Here is a 24,989-nt window from a genome sequence, read left to right as displayed (position 1 = left end):
AAGTTGTAATTGTAGTCGATATATATATGTAGAGTCACACAGTCTCTACTCGCTGGAGAGTACCTCGGAATACTCAGATTCACTGCAGTCTGTATTTTCGATTCGACTCTCAATAACGCGTAACTCTCGCAATCACAACTCTCGGTCTCAACTCTCTCAAGGACTACCTCAACTCTCTAATGACTATCTCAAAACCCTCCTCTATCTTCCAGAGCGGGCCCTTTTAAGCCCGTCTGGAAGGCAAGAGCCTCCCCCGAAGGAGGAGAAAGCTCCCTCCACGTAACGCTCTGGGGTGGAAGGGATTCCTCCTTCAGGTTAGGCTCTCCGAAGGGTCACCCACGCGGGGACCCTTCCCGAGAGGTGCCCACGGACGCGTCACCCCCAGTTTACAATGGGGAAAACCGGGGTTGAGCGAGGCTACCTCACATGGCCTGGCCCCAACTTCCCCAGACTCGTCTGGCGGACGCTAACGAGGCCTCTATACCTGGGGAAGTCAAAAAATATCCTACATCTATATTCGCAGGCTTAATCGTCACCACATATTGTATTATTATTTTCATTACTAATAAATAGTTAGCATTTACCACCACCCAAGTCTCTACAATACGTTATGTGGGATTGCGAGCAGCGAAGGACTCCAGCAAAGGAATAATAAACAGCGGCATTGGTTTCGATTTAGGTGTTTAGAGCGATGTCTGGAATGTGTGCAAACGAATGGGTGACCGCGTGGAAGGATTGTACGGATGAGATTCTTACGACTGGGTCGAGTACAAGCAATGAACGAAAGTCTAGGAATGCGTCCGAGTATTTCAAGTACCTGGCTCATCAAAGGCGAGGTTGCCTGGGAAATGAGTGATCGACGAAGAGAGCTTGTGTATGAAAAGAGAGACTGCTAGGATTTAACCCTTTCGCTACTATAGTCACCGGTCATGAGACGTCATCTACACACGTGGGGTGATTATAATATAGTGATTATACCGGCCACAAAAATTAAGTTAAAAATTGAGACAAGTGCTATCGTTCCGCTTAGCTCTCTTCGCAAAGAATTGCAAACGCTATCGCGATGATCGGATTTTCCTTTTATCTCAAAAGACTAGATCTCAAGTTCCACCTTTGGCATGGCATTTCATTCTAAGTGAAGGTCTCCGCGACGACGCCCACTGTAGCGAAAGGGTTAAATAAGGGTGCAAGAGACGTAGTGAGTAGAGGATCGTGTGTCTGAGAGTTAGAATTGAGAGAAACTTAGTGTAATATTTTAGTGAAACAAACCTGTTTTGTTATTACAAAGGAGTTGTTGTTTATTAGACTATCTATCTGCATAGGATTAATTTAGAAAAATCCTACAGTTATACGTAAGTATAAATAAGTATAATACACTTATCTCTATACTTGTTTAGAAAATAAATTCTACGAAGGGTATTTTTAATTTTCTACATCAAGTATGTTCAAACACTCGGACAGTGGATGAGAAAGTATAGAAATATATATAGGGTGTCCTTTTTTATCTCGAGCACACGTAGCATCTCTGTTACTTCTGATTACATTAAAGAATGTGTACGTATTGTACTTGAAACACGTTCAACTTTTCTTCGCCTCATTTTCACGCGGAAACGTGATTTTCAGTAGTATTCGGGGTCATCTAAAGTTCACGATTTTACACACGGATGAATTCGTTTTATTGCCGGCTACAATATTATTTCGACGAAAATATCCAGTTGCGTTAAAAAAATCGTTAACGACCTTGAACAAAAAATTCTGCCCACTACTATGGAACGGTGCAACCTTTTCCTTACGCGTCTTTTTGCATCGTCAGAAATAACAGAGATATTACGCGTGCTCGAGATAAAAAGAACACCCCGTATATTCTCGGCACTGAATAAACTTTGGTATTCGGTTAAGTTTACTCGAATATCTTTCTTTGTATCTTGAAACAATTATCATTGGCAATTTTGTGCGATATAATCGATACCGCAGTCCTCGAACTCGATGGCTGAAATTAAATTTGAAATTTCAATTACCGATATCGTATGGATTTCACTTGCGTCGATGGAACAGAAACGTCGCTCGCTTTCTCTGTTTCAGAGAATTCTCTTCTCTATGGGACGCAGGAAACACCGGTCGCGTGTATGCAAAGAAACAAGGAAACTTTCGCTGCGAGCACACTCCGATACTGTATCACCTATTTCTGCTAACTTTACCGTGTCTGCAACTTCTTTCCCTTGCTCCAAGTTTTCGCGACGAGTTTCGTTTTGAGGACACTCGTTTTGCAGCTCGCTTACGTATATGTAACGCGTGTTTAAGGCGCACTCGCATGAAACGCTTCGGTACGCTTTGCCCTCTCTCGATCGCGTCGCACGCGGATATAGGCGTTCATCTACTTCGTCGCTTTTAAAATTATCGCGACACATCGTGAAACTATATCGTAGGATACCAAAAGAAATCGCGAATCGGTTATTGCCAACAAAAACAAATTGTAAACCGATCGATATCTTCTAGAAGCAAATCGAAAGGTTATTCTATATAACAAAATTAAGTTGCGCGACTCCTCTACGGGGAGGTGAAACGTAGGTTAACCGTTTGAGTGCCAAGCGGCGCGATCGCGCTCCTTCTATTTTGTGTCCAAAAGTGCCAGCGCTCTGAGCTGCGAAGCTGACAATCAGCGCGCTCGATTGGTGAACGCGGAATATGAGAAGCGCTATCGCGCCGCTTTTCTTTCCCTAAGTTAAATCAGTTTACGAGTTTTGAGTTTGCGTTATCGTGTTCTTGTTCTTTCGCGAATTTTCGGTGTCTCGAGACCAGTTTCGGCATCCTACAATATTTTTAATTTTAATTTCATGAATTATTTACATAATTTCGACTAGTGCCTTCCACTTAATGTCACGCAGATTGCTTCTGCGTTGGACCATTAAACATTTACCCGTATAAATATATACCGATAAAATCACGGAGATTGCGTGTAAATTTATTTGCATTTCCTGATATTTACTTTGACAAATATTTCTCGAAACGAAATAATCGACGCCCCAAGAGACCACTGTTTCAACGAGGATTTAATTAACATTCAGCGAGTTGTATACTTAGCGAATAATTTTTTCCCACCGAGAAATAATTTCACTCGCAACAGACTGTTTCCTGTATAATTCAAACACCATCGCGCGTTTTCAATTGGTCAAATATTTTTTTAATCACGATACTCGCGCTGCGGAATACGCGAAACTTCAAAGGTTGGAAAAATTTGAAATGCGATATTTTATTAGCGAACAGAGACGGTGATTGTTTCGTAGATAATGAAAGAAGGTTCGTCAATTAATTTTTAATATCGCGTTTTGCCGGGCTATCGAAGGAATTTATTTTCCTCGGCTGTGTTCCGGGGACGGTGCCGGTTGTGACGAAAACGAAATTTCCACGTCTCGTTTCGCATGCGAAAAAATGTCATCGCCATCGCGAGGAAAGGTCGACGTTCGAGCTTTTCCCGGTTTTCCGGGAAAGGGAACCGGTCTCCCCGGGAAACATAAGATTTTACGCGCCGGTAGATCGTGCTCTGACATTATGCTGGCACCGGCCCTAAACGCCGGGGCCAGAGAGCTCCTGCGCGATCGAAATTGTACGGCCGTGTACTCGATGTCGATATTCAAGGTCCTCTTCAAAGGAATATTCAATTAGTCGAAGAGTGGAGTCGGCTGAATGCATAAATGCATGAGCGTGTCGCGGTTCGTCGATCAATCCGACGTATCCTTATTATTGTTCGCAGATTTCTACGCGGTTTCCATATTTCCCGCACGCAATGGCTATTTTGAAAAAATACCGCAATTCGTGTCTCCTGTATAGATAACAATAAATAACTAACTCGCTTCGTATATACGTATATCGCTAAAAGCTTTTCGAATATCGAATGAAAAATTAAATAAAAGAAATGACGCGAAAAATGGAACAAAAAATGAAATAAAAATGAAATAAAATAACCAAAGCGACCGACTATGAAAACCTCGTTCAGTTTGCAATTGTATTATCGTGTCCCACGCAAAATATCATCGAGTATCAGCCTTTCCCTGAAACCGATTTTGCAGCAAGGATCGATGGCACTTGATCGCGATATTATTTTCAAAGGCAAAGTCATCGGAACGAAATGATGGCGGCCGGAAAAATTGGTGCGCGTTAATAACGGGCAAATGACACGAATGGAAAGTCAGCGTGGCGACAAACTGCCGGCTTCGATTTGACGGTGATTGACGGACGTCCCGGTCGTTCGTCAACGTTATTACGTTTACACGCGGTGTACGCGTGTCTGAACACGGTGTGCGTCGTTCAGATCGATAAGTCCGACTCCGGCTCCGATTGGAAAACGCGATCAATGGTCAAAAAGTCTGGAACAAATGCGGGATGCACTCGTCGCGCAACGGCGACGCATCAATCTTGCTTTTCACTCGCCGAGCACTTCGATCCCGGCTGGCGTCGCTCGTCCGAGTGTCATCGTCGAGGGTAAAACCGAGATGTAACGCTTTTCTCGATTTTCACTACTCCCTCGATCACGTGATCCGCGTAGGGAGAAAACGTAATATGCGGGGCTGGCGAGTTGGCAAGTCAAAAGCTCGCAATTTTTGAGAACCGAGAGTGATAGAGCAATTTCGACCAGGGATTCGTTTTCAGGAGAGTATAGTCTACAAGAATGGCTCGATCTCGTTGAACATTGTTATCGAGGAAGTTGTGGGTCCAAAAGATGTTGCCTAATTCTATTACAATGTCGACAAAAATACCAAAAATGGGGTAAAAGGAATGGATCACTTTATGGGCACCTTTATTCCTTTATTATAAAGTATATATTACACTTTATTCTGACTGATTTGATACTCTATACTCTATTCTGAATCAGCTTGTCAGCGTTAATAATTTTTCATTCCTGCGGGTGGCCCAAGACAGAGTATTTATGACAGAGATTTAGGCTAGTCTGTGTCAGGCGACCACCAGAAGAGATATTCATAATCCAATCGTATGAATGGAAACAAGGACTCGAAGCCACGAAGCTGTCAAGCAGTCGAAGGATCAATTGTTTACGATATACAAAAGGAAGTTTAAAGATGGCCGAACCGAAGTCGAGTTACCTAACGAATAGAACAGAAGTAACTTTTTGACAAGAGGACCGTGATGAAAAATTCTAAAGAAAACTTCAGAATCTATAACAAGCGAGACTCGTCAACTTACCGGCTCCGCATAATACGAGAGGATAATTGAATAAAAATGGCGGACGAAGAGGACAAATAAAGTCACGTTTACTTAGTTCCGAATTCCACTGTTCCTATTTCGAAACGGAAGCTCTGAAACGGAGTTTTGATACGATTAAACATGCTTTCCTACACACGTGAGACATTTTATCGAATATCTAATGGAAAGACCACGGGTTTCATCGTTTATCATTACGTGTCTGCGTTGGCGTAAGGGTGATTTTTCGGATGGTTGCGTTTTTCCGCGCCCGACGCGCGATAAATCCAGGCTGGATTATCGATTTCCGTTTGACGGACACCTCATAAAGGCGAATAAAATCGGCGCGGTCGTGTAATGAACGCGTCCGCTCTCGCGTCTTTTTTTTTTTTTTTTTTTTTTTTTGCTTAATTTCAATCGAAAATTCGCTTCAAACGCGTCGAGGGTTTTCTTGCACGTGTCTCCGTGGTTTTGCACGACCGACCCCTCTGTATAATTCTTTTTCCCGCGTTTGCTAGTTCTTTTGCTTCTTTTCACCAGTCGTTGGGTAAATCCTCTCATTTAGTTAAGGGAAGTGCGTTGCCCCTCCTTTGAGGTCTTATTTGCAGCAAAGAAAATTTACGTGCTGTGTACCCTTTGTTCCAAGGTTTTGTTACTAAGACAGCATACATGGCGGAGGATGAAGCAGTACACATTGCGTCAAAGGCTCTTATCTTTGCTGCGTGGCACAGACGTGGAACAGGATTGAAGTTCCCCTACCCTTTTTCAGCTGGAAGACGCTACGCTGCTCTATCGGAGACGAGAGTTGCCAATAACATCCTCGAGGTTTAACATCGTCGCTAATTAATTATTTTATCGTGCAATTTTGCGAAAAAATCCAGCTTTAAGGTAATTATCCCATGCAGAATTTCATATCCAGCGTGATCACGCAAAGGATATTTTTCTAAATATAAACGGACGCATTTTCAACTATTCTTTTATCCTGGCAAATCATCGAACTATGGAAAATACTCGTAAACCTTTTAACGTAATTTTCCAACCTTCTACGCGAAAGGACGAAATTTCCCAGTAAGATTGGAAAGGGAAAGCTGGAAGAAGGAGCGTAAGAGTGACAATCGAACGAGGAATGGCTCGCTCCCTTTTTACCACCTCCTGGTAACACACCGTAAACGAGTCTTATGATCCTACTCGTTGAACGAGGCAGCAGGCTATACGACGTAAAAGGACTCGTAATAATTCCAAAAAGTTCAGGAACCGATATTTCTTGTATTTTTATACGTTCCCATGACGAATCTTAGACCCGAACTCTTTGCAGCAGTGGCGCGAGTTTTCTTTAATTCCTCGAGCATCGTGCTGCAATTCGCGAACGATCCACGAGCTTTGAACCGCGAGAGCTTGCGGCCACGATGACCGTAAATGCACCTTATGGATAGTTGCGCGTTCTTGGACATTGGCCAACCGAGTTTCCGGATTACCGTGCGCGCGGACGCATCTATATTCATCCGATTAGGGGTTGGAGGGGTAGGGCGGAGAGCAGGGGTCCGATATGTCGGCTCGCAGCGGCGGTAATTAGTCGCTGGTAATTAGCAAGCGGGACCAGAGCGTTCGGTCGCGGAAAGCTCGGCCGAAGAATCGAAGCCAAAATAATTGACGTATCGCCGTGGATACCATGCTCGATTTCGTTCTTCCGTTCTCGGATCGATCGTGCCCCAGGTCCGGGTTAATTCTCGAAACATCGGGCACCCTCGCGAAATTCGTTTCGCCGTCGACGCGTTTTAATTAAAAATTTTTTCATCGATTTCCTTCTAATTAACCGAGTGCCATTTCGCGGAGAAAGGGCGAGTTAACGAGGGGAACGAGCGGATTGAAATTTTAATCGCGAATCAGTGCCATTCTTTCCGCGAGCGTGCCGCGTTTGCGCGAGGAAACGCGCGGAAGAAAGGTAAATTCGGCTTATCACGGCCGAAAATGGCCCCCTGTTTCGGTCAGGTTTGCATTAACATACGAATCGCACGGCAATCAGTCGCGTTACGCCGCTGTTACTCGTTTAATCGGACAATCGATGCTGATTACGCGATTGTGGGGCAAAAAATGGCTCGTTAAGGCAACGGTAAATATGGCGGCCGCGCTGCGTTCTTTCCCACCGATCGCCACGCGGTTCTTAATTGACCCCGTGCGATCGGGTTTTCGTTTGCTTTCGAATGTAAACGAGGAAATCGCGCAGGAGAGGACCGTGGTCGGTTACGGTGCTCCGCTGGAACTCGCAATTTCGTCAGGAACTATTAATTGCAAGGGAAAAATCGTGTTAAGCCGAGACAATTAGAACTTAAAAAATCCGTGGTTATGGATATGTGGTCATGCAACTGCAAACTCGCGGGAGATTACGCGCAGCTAATTCGAACTACACTTCGGTTCCAATTAAAACTTTTTCGTAGCTTTTAGGCGCGTATAAAATCACCGACGTCCAGTTTTCGATCGTTCGACTTTCATCGGCAGTGCCGAACGAAACAATTTTCCCCGTACCGCGCGCGCAGCCATTCGTGATTCTCGATTTCAAAAGCGAACGTAAACCTGTTGCCCATTAAGGCCCGAAGACATTCAGGATCCTATTGGAAACGTCAACGCGGCGATATAAGAACCGCCGATACTTTTATACGCCACGTTCTCGTGGTTGAAAAGACGTGAAAGATAGTCGGCTTACCATCGTGGAAGTAATAAGAGACGTCCATGTATTCCTCGTCGGTAGGGCTGTTCGAGGCTCGTTTCAGCACGACCGTCATATCTCTGCCATTAGACGAGTACCTTTTCGGCTCGGTGTACCTGCAAAAGACAGAGAGAGAGAGAAGGAAAAATAAGAGAACGGTGAGAAAAACGAAAATAGAATCTGCTTTTACGGGCAGACACCTTAGCCATCGGGGCTCCGTGGGAACCGCGTCGTTTCTTCGCGGAAAACACGTCGTTCCGTCGAGACCGGCTGTAAATCACGCGGTTGCTATCAGAAACGTCGTAAAGCTCGCGTCTCTATCTTCCATCGGCCACCTTCGATCCGATGTTCACCTCGGCGAACCGAAACCCCGTGTAATTCGCACGCGAACGTGTACTTCTCCGCGATCGTTTACACGCGCTCATCAGATCTGCCGAGAGATCCTGTTTCTTCCTTTTACGCCACGCAGTTTGCGGAATGGACCAGGTTCGAGAGGGGTTCGAATCTGCCGCGTGATGGAAATGAATGATCGTTGTTAGGAGTAGTAAAAACTCCTATTTGTATTTCTTAATTGCGACGATAAAATTTCTCGTTTCTATCGCGTGAAAATGCCATTACTCCTATTTCGATGTTCAAATTTTGGAGTAGACGCAGACACACGGGCATAGACATAAACTTTATCGTTTTCTCGAGGGATTACGAGTGAGTTCCGCGAAGTTTTCGAGTGTATTTTCCGTTCAAATAAAATCGGAGAAATTTCCGAGGACGAATGGAGGATAGGACACAATTTCTCACCCCTTGGCGTGAGAATCGGCCCCGTTCGGGGTGGCGAACGACACCGATAACGACAGAGGAACACGGAACGTCTTTCGGGTTCGCTTGTCGCAGAATGCGGCCGCGTGAATAATATACGCGGCGTTTGGCACGTTTGCTCAGCCGACTATTATGAATAATGTTCGCTTCGATTTGTTCCACGAGCACTGTGAATAGAATTCGCGAGGATTTGCCGGCAAAGGACACACGGAGGCAGCTGGAGGCCGCCCGCCACCTTCGCCACCCCCTGGCTCCTCTCTTTCTCCGACTCGCTTCTTTCCCTTTATATCGCTAAGTCGAAGCGCCCGAAGGAAGTTTCACGTGAATTATGAAGCCGAGCGCCTTTATGTCAAAGAGGTACGTCTCACCATACTTGACAAGCTTACGCGGGCGCGGCGAGGCTGGAAGTTGGGCAAGTGGTGGCACAAAGCGCCATGTAAATTTTCCACGTCGTTCACTTCCATTTTGCCCAGCTCGAAGTTGTAAATGGACGTCCTGGGAACGCTGTCTAGCGATAACCCGTGCCTGAATCCTCCATGAGACAGCGTATAGCGATAAGTCAATGTTTGCCGCCCGGTTTCGTCCCGTGATAACGTCTTGCCGCGTGTTATTGCACGGTTATTAATAGATGCAACGAATTAACGCGGTTTTTCAACCGGCCACGCCATTAATCGGATATAGTTATTCCACCGATTTCGGGGTTAATTAATTTGGCACGCGACTAACAGGCGAAATTGCAACGGGAATTCGCGAGGCCACTTGTGACGCAAAATGGCATTCGTTATTCGTCGAGATGACGGGGAAAATGATCGTCTATTTCGCAGTATCGCAGGATTTCCACCTCGTATAGGTAACTTTAGTTTAGAAAGTCACCGAGGGTTCGAGGGCCAGGTCGGTCGGAAAAACCCCGGCGATGCGTCAGGACCTTAGCATGACTATATTTGGTCATGATGGGGGAGGCTTTTGGGGAAGATATACATGTGGGATTGGAATAAAGACGGCCCTGAAAGAATGCCAAGTGTGTTTGGGCTTAGGATGGAAGTGACCGCGTGCAAGCGAATTAACTGCAAAGAATGTTTATGGTAAGGTCGAGCGAAAGTTTAAGGATGCGTCCAGAGTGATTGAAGTATCTGGCCCACGGAGGTTGCGTGGGAAAGGGGCATGATTGGAAAGGGAAGCCTGGGTATGGAAAAGGACAGAATGAATGTTTTAAATAAGGGTGCAATGGCGCGGGCAGCTCCAGTCTACACAGTCGTCAGTCATGAACAGTCTACAGTCTTTAACAGTTTCCAGTCTTTAAGAGTTCTTAAGCTAGTGTCTAAGAGTATGTCGGTAAGTAGAACAGATTTCTCTAGAGAGGGGTTATAAGTTGTTAGTCGTTTAGTTGTATTTTAGTTGAGACAGGCTGAGTTGTAATTGTGTTGTCGAATCGTGTAGTAATCTTAAGATTTAGTTAGTTGATATATAAATTCGTAGGCTTAATCGTCACGACAGATTGTTCATCGATTATCATTACTAATAAGTAGTTATTATATTTACCACCACCATAGTCTCTACAATTTGGAAGATCGGTATACGCGAATTTGGACAGGAGCAGACACGCGAGACGTATTCCAAGAGCGATTTCTTTGACTCTTAGAGCTGTTCGTATCAAAGTTCCTCTTTTTTCGCAGATCAAAGATGTAGTGGAAGTCTCGGGATGCTTCCCTGGGACCCTTCGTATTGCGGAATTCCTTAATATTTCAATCGCGTCCGAATTTCAAGGCGTGCCTGCGACTCGACGTCATTTTCGAAAAACCCGCGAGCCTGCGAAGTGCCGGTGAGTAGCTCGGATCTCGGGAATGTCCGCGATCTCTCGAATGGTAAAGACATCTCCAAGTTCCGCGGCTCTGCCAACTTCTGAACTCGTCCGATTCATAATATCCTTTGGATCCGGCAATATCCCATAGATCCTCCGAGCGAGTTACATCGCCGGAGAGTTACTTAATGAGTTTCGTGGCACAAAAGCGTGGCGTAAAACAGAGAAGAAAAAAAGATGGCCGCGTTCCATTAAGCGCCGGCGAGGTCGCGAGATTAATTTTTCGGGGATCCGCCATTCCCCGCCGTGGTATCGCGTCTCGCAATTATAATACATTGTTTTAATTAGCGAAACAACGCGGTACCCGATAATTATGGCACAACGAAGCGCCGAACGCGTATATACGAAACCGGAAGATTAATTGCGTTATCGACACGGAACTTGCTCTCGTTGCGCTGGTATTTGCGAAATTGGCGAAGTTATAATTTCACCCGCGGTTATGCTACGTGACCCTCCCACGGGTGTGGGCGAGCAGAAGGAGCGGTCGCGCGGAGGCTTCCGGTTTCTTTGATTAAAAACTTGGAAAAATTTGTAATTGCGCGACGGAACATTTGTTAATGAGCGGCAAACGAGCGTAAATAACGAAGGGAACTTTAAATATAATTCCACGCGAGCAACCGCGGCTCTCGCGCTTCGAACAGACCCGTACACCGTGGACATTATTTACGTCCCGCAGGTGATATATGCACGAAACGAACAAGGAATCGCTGTGACTCGAAAAGCGGGAAAACGATAATGAACGAAAAAACGAGGAAAGAAGGAATAAAAGGGAAAAAGGGGGAGAAAAAAATGTGACGAGCGTCGCGAATTGCGTCCCACGAGGAGCAGAGAAATGGCGGAACGGACCCGGGCGAAACAACAAAAACTAAAACCCCTTGAAATTTCGCTCGCGAGCTGCGCTACTACCACGTTGTGCATAATACTGTGACGAAATTCGATTTTTCTATCGAAAACTCGTTAGTGGTTTTCGAGAAACCACGCTCTCTGCCCAAACCGATTTTGTCTTTCCCGGTTATCGCCGTTTCCGAATTTAAACGACTTCGAGCACCGACTCCTTGCTCGTTATCGCTCCTTTCGTAGATAATCTCTGTCTGGGAAGGAGGAGAATCTTTTTTCTTATCGCGATGCGAAATGAAATCGTTTCGTAATCGATGGAACGGATCGTAGGAATTTTTCCGGAGGATCGAGCAGCGTAGTCGGACGGTAAAGATCGACGGGGGGATGTTTTGGTAGGGTGCTCTTTAAAGCGAGAGATCAAGCGACCCAGTTGGCTCATTTTCAACTTTCATTCGCGGATTTCGGATATGCGGACGTCGCACGGGGAGAATCGTGTGTACCTTTGCTGTGCAAACCAGGTCGGACGGCAGAGCGAGTCAGACTTTTCCGGATACCTTACTCCGTGAGATTGTCAGACACCGATCGTGGCTCGTACGTCACTCAAACGAGATTTTAACGCGCGAGCAGACCACCCATTCCCACGCGTCGCAGCCACACGTTCCTTGCGGAGCTTCTTTCTTCCATACAATTTGCATGAGAGTTTTGTTTCAGCCCTACGAGGCGATACGACGTCCCGTTTTTCACACGACGCGGGTTCATTTTCTTCGACTTACTTTTCATCTTTGTCTCCGCCGTATGTACCGCTCTTTTCTATTATCCCCTTCTCGGACGTTTCCTACTTTCTCACGCTCGCCGATAGCATAGTGATCGCGTGAAGACAAAATTTTGTCGCGCGATGTGTCGAGATATTGGGAAAAATTACGTATCCCTGAACGGGGAACGGGGAATTTAACACGGTGAATCGGGTCAACGCAGCGAGCGAACGAAGTGATTTACCACGCGGTGTAATGATTGTCGGACTAATTCTCCAGCTACGCTACTTGCGCGGCACATACGCGCCACAGCGGCGACGAAGCGGAGCGTAAGCGAGTAATTGACCAACGTATTTACCGACCTAATCGTGTGACTGTCTAACAGGCTGTCTAAAGACATCAATATTCGCAAATATGGGACACTGGTAACGAAATAAGAGTCTCCCATTGACTCGGAATGTCAGAGATCGAGACGGAACATCAATATCAAACCAAAACCCATTCTAAACTTCTCAAAATGGCTCTTAGAACTCTTAAAATTCGAAGAACACGTCCTACAAGCAGGGCCCTATAATTAGGCGAGAAAGTAGACTCGGTACCGTTCCTGTATCTCGCCTCTAGATCAATAACCCGATTATTATCTCCAATTCGACGTGACGCAGGAGGCCAAACAATAGTCATCGATACCCGGAGCATGAACGGCGTCGTAATCTCGGTTTCTCGACAATCGGCTTGCACTTTCGCCGTGGCGTTAACGAGCTGCGAACCGTAGGCCAAAGTAAACGCGCTAATTCCACGTGGAAACAATGGCTGCCGATTCGCTGCTTAATCCCACCTATGCCGCGTCTACGGTAATCGCTGATCAATTATTATTGACTGTACGGGCCGGGAATTATACGCGCGGATCCAGAGTCGTGGCTGTGTTTGCCGTGGAGCAGGTACGATCGGCCGATCCGTAGTCCCATGGCGGTTTATTTCGTCGATGTGGAAGCAGGCCGATAATCGTCGACACAGCGGAGTCGCTTCATTAGCCGTCGTCCTAACGGACAGAGTGGCGGCTTTTAGTTGGCCACCGGTCCCACGCGGAGATTAAATTACTCGACAGTAGAGGCACCCTCGATTGATCCGTCGTGTATCTCGTCCACGCATGGACGAGGATTAAACGGCGCGTGTTGCGTCCTACTCGCACCATAATCGCGCCATCCGCAGCTTTTTCCGTTCATCGTTGGCCCAGAGAAAGCATCCAGGTGCTGAATGGGAACGGGTTGCTCCGATGTACAGAGAGATCGTGGGATTCGGTGACTTTGCGAGTTCGTTTCTAATTCCCCCGTCTTCCGAGGGCAGATCGCTTTAACCCTTTCGATACTATGCCACTGTAGCGACCATCATTCTTACCCTCGCCACTACATGGATTCCGTCTTCGAGGACTTTCCCGCGAGTCCTCGGAAAACCTCTAACTCCTATATATGCAACTTCCCGACTTTCCAATAGTATCCCCAGTGTCTAAGGCAGGGCCTGCTAAGCAAGCCTTACCGATGAGTCCGCTAGCAGGCCCGGGACGAAACGCCATCCCTTCCTTTTCCTACCGTCCCTTCTAGCTACGTCAACCACCGAGAATACCTGCGACCGTGACTATAGTCATCGGCCACAAAAATCGAATAAAAGGTTGGGATAAGTGCTACCGTTCCTCTTAGCTCTCTTCGTAAAAAATTGCAAGCTCTATTGCGATGGTCAGTTTTTCCTTTTCTTCTCCTTCTTCGAAAGATTTGCGTCAAAAGACCGAATGCTAAAGATTGCACTATCGTAATGTTACCTGTCACTATCTTTGCTTCGTTCTACGGGAGAGACTTCGCGGCAACACCCGCCATAGCGAAAAGGTTAACGAGGAATCGGTGGAATTATTTCGTTTTTCAGATTCGCCCGGTTCGATTACACGTAAGTCGCGATTGCAAGTCGTGATCGTTCGTACATGCATCTCGATGCAGAACGGTGTCGATTAATTATACACGGGTACAAATAGCGATACACGGCTGTGCCGAAGTCTCTTTCGAATCCTGATGAAACCGGTCGCAATTCTGACGAAGGATTGAAATAGAAGGACAATCGAGCACGGTTTAAATATGAAAGCTTCGATTAATAATTCGAAAGGTTGGTTTGTCGGTGCGGTATATATCGTGTGAGCCATCGATGAACCGTGACGACTGTTCCAAATGAAATATTCATTAGCGAAACGAAGATATTTCTCCATTCGCGATATGGAAGATTCCCAGGTGCCATATACGTAAGATTTGATCACGCGTTTACCTTTAAACTGAAGGGAGTTTTATTTTATTGGTTGAGATAGCAAATAGGAATATAGTGATGACAGTGATATTTTTAATTAACAAATATGAGGAATAGAGATGTTTTATTCGAATATATATTTATTACGAGCTAGAAGAGAGTTAGGAGTGAGGTATAAACTAAAAGACTAGACTGATGACTGATCTATGAGCACGCAACTAGCACGTCAATTCTACCTCTGACTTCCTCTGACTGTCTTAAAACTATGCCGTCCGGTGACATCAGGTTGGTATCATGAGCAAATGATGAGTCAGTCCTACCAGCGCCAAACAAAAGAATCCCGATTAAACGTGCGGACGGCATAGTGTGAAGACAACTCTTGCACCCTTATTTAAACCTACTCTCCCTACGAATGCTTTCGTCTTCCTCACGACCTGGTCCTCGATGGGCCAGGTACTTCAAACACTCAGACGCATTCCTAACTTTCGCTTCTTGTTCGTACTCACATAGTCATAAATATCCCGTTCATCCGATCTTTGCACGCGGTCACTTGTTCTTCTACATGCACTCTAGACGTCGGCCTGAACCCTAGGCTGCTGTTTATTGTCCATCATCTAGGCAAGCCCAAGTGTTCCCTTGCATTCACTCTCAAACCTAGCATTCCCACATATATTTCAAAGAAATCTCAACAAAAACTCAGAAACTCAGAGGCTCGTAGAATCTAAGCTTCCAAAATACTCTATATTTGCTCTCTGCCTAACAAACTAGTTAAAAGATTAAAATACTTCTGATACATAACTCAAGATTCTACTTTTCTGGTCTCGAAACCAGTCTGCCTCCAGTCATACCCAACGAAGAATCGATTCTTCGCGATCTCTGGCCACCACTGGAATACCTCGTCCCATCCAGACTGTTAAACCAACTTAAGAAACCAGTTAATACCAACCAGACTGGCTATAGGATCCGTTGAAATAGCTTCGCGAACACGCGGTTCGTTTAACCCCTGAACCCCAGAGCCGTTTCTTCTTTCTCTTGTCCCTTCGGCCAGAGATTATTTTCCAACCGGTTTGCCGGGAAGCAGCTTGTCCTCGTATCCTGGACGAACGATAAGCCCGGAACCACGGCTGATCGCATTATTACCGGGCGCAAAATAATCCCGCCGGTTCTTGCGTCCCATGCCCGAAAGTCGCTTTAAATGCATCGTGAAAGTCCGGCTGAACAATGGAAAACGTGCCTCCGGCAACGGGGTAGCGCGGGCCGCGGATGAAACACGAGCGTTATTTTGCATGAATTTTTACGAGATTAGCCGACATAAAACACGCGACAGTCCCATAGGCACGCACGTTCATCGCGTCCCGGTAGCCGGGCATAAATCCCGCCTGGCCGGCTGGTCGCGTTAGAAATTAAGCAAGATTAAAAAGAAAGAAAGCAGAGGGAAGAAGATAAAAGAAGGAAAAAAGGGAAAGGGAAGAAACTCGCGGGACGTCGGCGAGCTAAAGAGGGTGGTTTTTGCCACGGTGGCCCGAAGAAGTTTGGCTGGAATATGTGCTCGTCGTTTTGCAATGAAATTGCTCGTGTTATCCGGTTTTTGTACAATTTGGGGGAAAATTATCGTGCAATTTACGGCAACAGGTAAATTCGTGTAATTTCACAAAGAGGTTCCCGTCGTTTCGTTCGCTTCCGAAATGTTTCATATTTTTACGCGATTTTTCGCGAAGATAAATTTTCGCGCCTTATTTCTCCCTTTTATCGGGCTGATTAACCGGGAGAATCGAGGGTTGGAAGATGGTAGACGATGAGGAAATGGTTTGCAGGACTCGATCCTTCCTCGATGAATTTCCGCGAATTTCACGCGACTTACAGGGTGCGGAGAAGCACGAACCGTTAAAGTTTCACGGAGTCGGCGTAATTATTGTTTTTCCAGGAATGAGGCACTCTGCAGCGTAACGCGATACCGAGTCGAATACTTTGGTGTTTGAAAAATTTACGCGAAATTGCAATCCACTTTATCCCTCTGAAATAATAAGCATTTCCCTCTGAATCCGTTGTACCGGGTCGTTCCGCGGATCGTTTTCGAGAGGCGTAGATAAATTTTGAATTTATCCGTGTATTTGCGCAGAACGAGAGATAAATTGAACACGAAGTTCTTCACTCGAGCTGCGATAAAATATATCTCTGTTTCGAGTGCGTTTTATAACACTTTACATTTATTCCCTTTAATTCCAGCTAAAACTCTTGGAGTCTGCTACGCAATCGAAAATACAGTACATCCGCGATATTTCAACTCGTTTAAACGCTATCGATATTACTATTTTGTTGCTAATGCAATTGAAACGTTACGTAAAACTGTGAATATCGAACGAGCGATTTTTTGGCAGAAACTAGACGCGATTCGAAATTAGGTAGATTTACAGTGAACCAGTTAACGAGGGAAACTGCAGAACCATCGAGGACAAGGTTATCCTCGACTTAGGCCCATTGAAACACACAGAGAGTGCGACATCAGCGAGCTTGAATGACAAGGTCTTGACCAGAGAGAGGAGCGAATGGCTCAAAATAACGTCGCAAGGAAACTGTGGAGAATTTTGGATAAATTCTAAAGAACAGAGATCTTCGAAATGAAAGACAAAAATTATTGACCTATCACACTCCTACAATATTTTCCAGAACACCACTATTTCGTCATAAAATTCGAAAGTTTCTTCAAATCAAGAATGAAAATTTCTTTATACTCGGTGACAAATGTTCCTTCTAGATTGTCGAATTTTAAATAAACTTGCACAAAAACGATGCAAAATTTCTTCATCCAACGATCAACCAGACCACCATATTTATCCACCTCCTACGCACTCTAATTTTAAATAAACTTGCACAAAAACGATGCAAAATTTCTTCATCCAACGATCAACCAGACCACGATATTTATCCACCTCCTACGCACTCGCATGATTACAACGCCATTTTCTACGAAACGGAAAATACAGCGAGTGCAAGAGACTAACAGGGATAAAAAAGCACGCTTGTCATCGAGGCGAAAAAGTTGCACGGAGTAAAATACGTGTGGGAAATGATCAGCCGTCCTGAGCCACGGTCAGCAGCCGGTTTTTCGTCCCAAGGTATCGTCGCGTGGAAGCCCATGGACATTTCGCGTCCGTCTGTTTCCCGCCGCTTGCATAATGCATGTGCAGCATCCGTGCACTCCGCGCCATTCCCTTTTGCACTTACCTCTACCTGCCCCTCTCTCTCTCTCTCTCTCAGGAGAGAGCTTGCGATACTTTGTTTGCCGCGTTGGCCCTCGTACGTCGTGCTCTTTCCACGGCTGGCCGACCGGGCTCGTCTCGCGAGACCTCGAGATATCGGCCTCCCTTCGTTCATCTTTCTGGCTTAATTACTGCTGTTCTATCCAGCATTTCGGGCTAGTTTCCAGCACGCCGGCTTACCGACTGCGAGCTGGATTTTCGAATCTTTTGGGACCAGGCTTGATCTTTGCGTCGGTACATCCTCGTTTGGAAAGTAATTCGACGATTAGCCAGGGGTAATTAACGGAGAGAAGCGTGGTCTAGGGACGCGCGATATTCCGGAATTAGATTTGCCCAGAACGCGATTTCATTCGCGTCCTAAATTACGCGAAGGATTAGCATTTAACCCGTGGGATGTCATCGCGGGTTTTTGAATAAATTAATGCGGTATCGTAGATGTAAGGACACTAGATGAAAAAGGGGCGTGAAAGTGGGAAGAAACGAAAGCGAGAAGACAAGATGAAAGACTGTCCACCGATGGGAAGGCGATATTTTCGGGGACTCAAGGGGTGAGAGGTGTTTTAAGAGAAAAATTAGAGGAAACGAGGGACGATTTTTTCGTAAAGGCAGTGTTGCGTAGAGTACGGTAGTGAGAACGATAGAATTTGGGATGACAGTGGAGATAAAAAGGAAGGAACATTAATTATAGAAAGGTAATGCTTTAATAATTGGTAACTCGATCGGTGAGTACTGTACAACGATTGCTTAGAGATTGATTCGTTTGAACAAAGGAATTTGGCTGGCGACCGACACGTACACAATCATACATTAGTATGTAATAATCAAAAACATTTTAACATCGACGTTATATGTAAGATATCTCGACTTATGTCTTCAGCATTCCAGCAGAGAGGTTAGGGGAAGTCGTTAGGGGACTTGTTCAGAGCTGTTTTTCCTTTTTATATATACATGTATACTCATCACTGTGCAATCAACCCCTTTCTTTTAATAATATATATATAGTTACTACATTAACACTAGAACTATCGATCTTTAATGGGTACCTAACTATAACGTGCACAAATTATAATAATTTCAGCGATACGATGAATACGAGTGAATATAATGATTACAGTTCTTTCTTAATATGAGTTGATACCAATTTTATTCTCAAAGCAAGTGTATGTGTTCGGTGCTTGCAGAAAGGAAAATTCTGGAACCAGTCATTTTTACTGGGATGGTAGTTCTAGTGTTAATAGCCGAGAAAAAAGCGGATTGCGTTTTCTGTTTTACAGTTTAAAACTGTCCATGTCTTCCAAGCATCCGAGAATATTTCCGATTTTGGACAGGAGACTGGTCGAAGCTGGAAATTCGTGATACGCGCGGTCTTCCTAAATGTCCCTTGAAGTGGTTCTAACGATGCTGATCGAATTAAACACAGACCTCGTTGCCTTCATACGCGAACTACCGCTATACTGTCGAGGGTATCACAAAATACTGTCCATCGCCATCTAAAATGCTCGACCAATCGAAAATAACGGATCAAAGTCGCGCAGGGAACCAAAGTCAGAGACTCGAAGATCCAATGTGAGAAAGAAGAAGAATCTCGTATTTCCCTTTTTGCTAACCTTATAGACCAGGAATTCGGGCAGTACATTAGGGTTGAACTGGACCAGCCAGACACAGCATTAACCGCGTTGTTTACGTTCACGCTGGAATTCCAGTCGCTTCGTATCTCGCAATTAGATCCTTCGGGTCCAGCTTCTGGACCAACGGCTCGTCCGTGGACGAACGATTCTCCGGATTGCGGAGGGTGAACATCGATCGCGGTCGAAAGGATTTGGAATGTAACCTATTCAGATCGCGCCCCTTCTCCGCCCCTTCCTTCGCTCGCCTTCTCCCCGACGCTGATCAATATGTGCGGGGGAAAGTCTTTCTCGTGCCGGGTTTCCCGTCACGTTTTTCACCCGGAGATACGTCCATTCTAGGCCGCGTGATTCTTTACCGAGCCACTTTGACGTTTATCTGATTAAAATCGAACGGGTAGCTTGCTTCGAGGGTGAGACCCTCCTCGAACGTCACGTTTTAATACGTCAAATACTAATTTCATTTCGATGTCTCATTCCGACCCTCCTTGTTCCCTAGACACGCTAAATATTTACGATATTAATATTATAGAGACATGGGTGGTGGTTAAATAACACTAACTATTTATTAGTAATAAAATAATAATACAATATGTGGCGACGATTAAGCCTACGAATATAGATAGATCGCCTACAACTACAACTTAACAACACAATTACAACTCAGCCCGTTGCAACTAAAATACAATTCTCTTCCAATCACTCTTCCCAAGAACTGTTCCTAAAAACTGTTCGCTTCACGCTCATGCACCCTTATTTAAAACCATACAATCTATCCTATTTCATACCCATGCTCTCTTTCCCAATCACGCTTTTCCCACGCACTCCTTACAGCCTAGCCCAAACACTTAGTCGCACTCCTAGAGACACTCCTCACTTGCAACTGATACATCTCTAAACATCCCGTCTACACGATCCTAGCGCACGGTCATTCATCCTTCGGCAATCACTGCAGATAATACGCTCCAGCTAAACCTAAGCTTATTATCCTGCGATACTACAATATTCTCCATTTAATTTTCATTTCTTTTTATTTAATTGAAATCGCCTCCACTTCTATGGGTTATCGGCGTTCAAATCGAATTTGTCAATTAATACTCTTTCAATCGAAACTCGAGATCATGCATAGCTCGAACGTTAATTCTAATTTTTCTGCCGGCTAAATTCCCCAAATTCGAAGCCTCGACTACATATCCGGTTCGCTCGCACTTTAAATTCAATCACCGCGAAGTTCCCCGCGGACTCCATCTTGGAAAGTCCTGGAAACTATTCGAGAAATCGTTACACCGTCGAAGTATCAATCTTCGAAGCTGCGCTAATTACTACGACGAGCGGCTAATTTTCTACTACTTGGAAAACGGCGGCAGCAAAGATCCTACTTCCCCGAGCTAGCTCACGCGCTGCGCGTCCGACCACACGCGTACCTACTCCACTCGCTTCGTACACGCGTCCCCACTGACAAGGGCACGAGTTACGCGCGCGCGTTACACGACAGTTAAAGGTATCCCAGGGTAGAATTTCACCGATGTCGCCATCGCTCACCCCGTCTGATATCTCTCTCCCGGCAACGTTCGCCTGCCGGTAATAATTCTCCAAAATTCCGTTTCCGCGGAACGACCTTACGCGTCGAAATTACGACACCAGATACCGCTTCGACGAAACGTTAGCGCGGCAAAGGATATCGGGGGAAAAAATCCGCAATAAAGCACGCGGCGTCGTATAAATCGCGCCCAGGGCTGATATTCAAATTCCGGCTGCGCCGAGAGACAAGGAAGGAATTCGTCTGGAGCGATACCCACCCTGGAGCTTTTTCCCCATCCATGACGACATCGCGTTATCACCCACTGATCGATCAGCGTCGAATTTTTCCGCGAGGTCGTTAAAAGAACCGCGTTCCGCTATTCGATATGGCGCAACGCGACATCCGGTCAGGATAGTGGTCCCTCTCCTCGGTAATATCTTTCATCGAAACCACAGTGTACTCTGCGTAAACGTCGCGTGGCGTCAGAGTCATCTTTCATCCTCGACTTCCGACGAGATGAGCGGCAGACCCGTGTCTCGTTCTCCCGACCGGATGCGCCAATGACGAATAGGTCGTTGCTGTTTCCCCATTGCGTACCTCTATGCCCTTCGATGCCTCGTCGTACACGCCGGAAATCGACCACTGGTCGTCGGCCGATCCACTCTTCCGTTTCTCTCTTTCCTCCCCTTTTTCCCGATTTTTCTTTCCCCTTTCCCGTTCTTTTTTCAGATTGGAAACGCCCTGGCCCGTTATCGTCGGGCTGCTCGCTCCGCCGGTGCTCCGCGTCACTCTGATTAGATCGAACAGAGGCAAAGGAAACGCCAGGAAACCGTAGTCCCGGCCTTCTATTCATCCGAGCAACCGTACGGCGCTCGTTGAACGCGTTCGATCGCTGTTCGTCCGGGGACGCTGAATCGAACTCGGGGACTACTGGTAAGGCGAATGCCTGGTTTTCATGTTTTCGAGTATCGAGTGCGTTAAAGTAGGTTACCGGTGATAGTTTATGGTTTGGAAAACACGTCGGGAGAGCAGCGGGATTACCTTGCAAGCTTCCGCCGCGTTCCTCGGTTATTGCTACAGTTACGAAGTCTCGACGGATTTCACGCGAGGCTCTCGTGGAATTGATAGTCGACGAGTCAGTGGAATTTTCGACATGGAAGTTTTAATAGTTAACGACATCGAGAAAAGCACGATACTTGGATTTGTGATTGGTAAGAAGCGAATTTTCTTAGCCGATGACTCGCGATACGTTTCCACGAGAGAATGCGAGGCGAAGGTTGCCGATCAACGGACGAGTTCTCGGGATTAATTTGGCAAGTTCAACGAGCCGTGTGTCGATTCACCGGCGGATGGCACGGGTGGTTTGCATTTCGCGTCGTGAATCGAACGGAATCCCAAGGACTTCTTAGTACAGTATCCGAGTAATAAGCCGCGCACTGTAGACGACGTCGGTATTTCTCGTCTAATAACTGGAGAATCCACTTACGTATCTTGTTGCACGAATTCCGGCGGAAGCCTCTGCGCAGGACTGCAGATTCTCTCTAGGGATTTCGCGCTGCCAAGCATCCCTCCTTCCGGCTGGCCGTCGAATATTTCGATCGACGATTGGCAGTCCTGGGCGCTGGAACACGGAAAATCGCGTTATTTCTGTTACTCCCTTTGTTGCATCCTTCGCAGGCAACTTTATTCTTCGTAGTAAGCGGGAATTCGTAATTAAAAACGACGAGAAACGCAACGTAGTTCCCGTATTACGGGTAAATTTCGATTATTCGACGAAAGGAGCGCGATCGAGAGGAACGTTAACAGGTTCTTTAGAAGGCTTTCGAATAAGAACCCATTTTCCACGGACGAATGAACCCCGACGAATCTGTGCTCGTTCGGGTAAAAATTTTTAACAACTTAATTACGCCCTCTGGATTTATTCTTTCGCTCGTTGAGCAGGGTAAATAACAATAGCGCTAAGGGAGCCTGGTCAGAAGATGGCGAAGCGGGTGTCTATCGATCACGATTAAATAATGCAGCTCGTGGAAATCGGTGGTGGGGGGTGAGAGTTGTTAAAAATTTCCGTGTCCCGCACCTACTTTCCGACGAATGAATATTTGAGGGACGAGCGTCGATGGAAAAAGGTCAACCGATAAAATTCCAGTGGAATATGGATTCCAGCGGATTCGTCAGTGGCGGATATAAATTATGAAAGCCGCGCAAAGTCGACATTAATCCGGTGTATATTCGAAGTTTTCATTTTACCGTTCGCAAGTTTTCCATGAATTTGTAAAACTTTTTAAAAACCTTGTCAGCGATTTGTCGCCGAATGAGAGATAGAAAAACGGATGTTCCGCGATGAAATAACAATTAGTAAACCGCGACGGATATTCTTGACGGGTATGGGAACAACGTTTTGGCGTTTTGAATTCCTCGATCGAAACTTCGCTTATAGTTCCAAAGCTCTTTCGAATAAATTTTCAGTTTCCATCTCAAGTTCCACGACTGTCTTACCATCGTGGATCCGCCGCATCCCTCGCGTCGTCTATCGGTAATCACGACCTCTGAACTTACTATTTCGCGTACGCCAGGCACCGGATCCGATTACGCGTGTACCGCAATCTTCGTTGCGTTATACACTAAGAATAAGCTCGGAATCGATTTCCTCGAATCTAACAAATCACGCAGCAAACGTAAAGTATAAGAATATATACCCGAATAACACAGGAAATTTCACAGAAATTGTCTTATTATATCCCCGAGATAACAATTGTACTCGATAACGAAAATTTAACGTAACGAGGTACGTTCAATATCCGATAACGTTTCACTCGAACCAAGATACAAACGCGATTCGACGGAAAATGGTAAATCAACCCTTGCGAGTTACGCGATATATATTATTAAAAAAGCACGAGAGAAATAAGGGACACAGGGGAGGAGATTTAAAAATGAAAACGTTTGATCACTTGACCCTATACGCGAAAGGACGCCTCCCTCACCTTTCAAGGATTCGCGATATTCCGTTGAAAATTTATGCCACCCCCGATAAACCCTTCGTCTCGAGCTCGCAGCCTCTCACCCTGTCCGCGTTTCTCTCGATGCGCGACGGTATGCGTGTCTTCTCTTAGTTTATTCCCGGTTATATATCTACCGTCTGAGGAGCCACGGGGTTACGTTCGCTCCTTGGCTACGGTTCGCCCCGGTTTCGGCCTGGGAAGACGAGGTGGAGGGCTTTCAACCCGGCCGAGCGCGTGTTCCATCTCTTACGGGAACATATCTACGAAGCCACGAATGCATGGTCCGCGCGCGCGTTGCAGCCATTGTGCATGATAATTGAAAATCCCAGGGATACGAGCCAGCCGCATTCCCGTGTGATTTACTACTACTTCGTATCTATTACTTCCGAGAGGACGGCGGCCGGGAAACAGGGGGTGGCAAGCGCCCCTACGCGTTGGCACAGCTCCGATGAGTTATGCTGATTGATACGAGCAAACGGAAAACGAGATTCTTCGGGTTTCGGGCTTTCCAGCAAGCCGTGTCTGACGAGAGATTAAGACGGATCGTTCGAATTACGTTTCGGCGCCATTCGAACGCGTGAGACCGCGATCATGGTCGGGGATGGAGATGAATGAGGTGTGTAGGGTTGCTTTTCGAGGTAAGGGGAATTTTTATGACCTTGTACCGTTTAGGGTTTCTCGAACACAAAGGTGATTGTGGGGATGAAGAACAATTTCTGAGAGTACGACAGGGGTAAAGTTTAACACTAGAACTACCAACCCAGTAAAAATGACTGGTCTCAGAATTTTCCTTTTTGCAATCACCCAACACATACACCTGCTTTAAGAATAAAATTGGTATCAATTCGTATTAAGAAAGAAATGTAATCAATATATTCACTCGTATTCATCGTATCACTGAAATTATTATAATCTGTGTACGTTATACTTAGGAACCCATTAAAGATCGGTAGTTCTAGTGTTAAACGATGTTAAATAACGAACGACCTTCAAAGAGCAAAGAATCTTAGGCGAATGAATGCACCCCGATATTTAAATCCCAAATGCTTATGGGACGAGGTTAGGAAGATGCAGAAAGTAAAAACGCAGGAGAATTCTAGTTGTAATGATGATATAATTGCAACGTAAAAAGATTTT

The 24,989-nt window shown here is 45.8% G+C and overlaps 1 protein-coding gene across 1 annotated transcript in view; it reads right to left on the bottom strand.

The window, feature by feature from the left end:
* The window catches only part of LOC108552808 (uncharacterized), a 113,864-nt gene that overhangs the window by 15,817 nt on the left and 73,058 nt on the right, over window positions 1–24,989 (bottom strand). Inside the window, exons 7-8 of the mRNA XM_017907476.1 lie at window positions 22,337–22,471; window positions 7,898–8,016 (exon numbers count right to left, since the gene is read on the bottom strand). Of these exons, the coding sequence (XP_017762965.1) occupies window positions 7,898–8,016; window positions 22,337–22,471 (254 nt within the window). The remainder of the gene's footprint in view (window positions 1–7,897; window positions 8,017–22,336; window positions 22,472–24,989) is intronic.

Source organism: Eufriesea mexicana, unplaced genomic scaffold, assembly GCF_001483705.2.
Source record: "Eufriesea mexicana isolate 0111107269 unplaced genomic scaffold, ASM148370v2 scaffold8101, whole genome shotgun sequence".
Taxonomy (NCBI): Eukaryota; Metazoa; Arthropoda; class Insecta; order Hymenoptera; family Apidae; genus Eufriesea; species Eufriesea mexicana.
The sequence above is the reverse complement of the archived record's forward strand: the minus strand, read 5'-3'. Positions and strand labels throughout refer to the sequence as shown.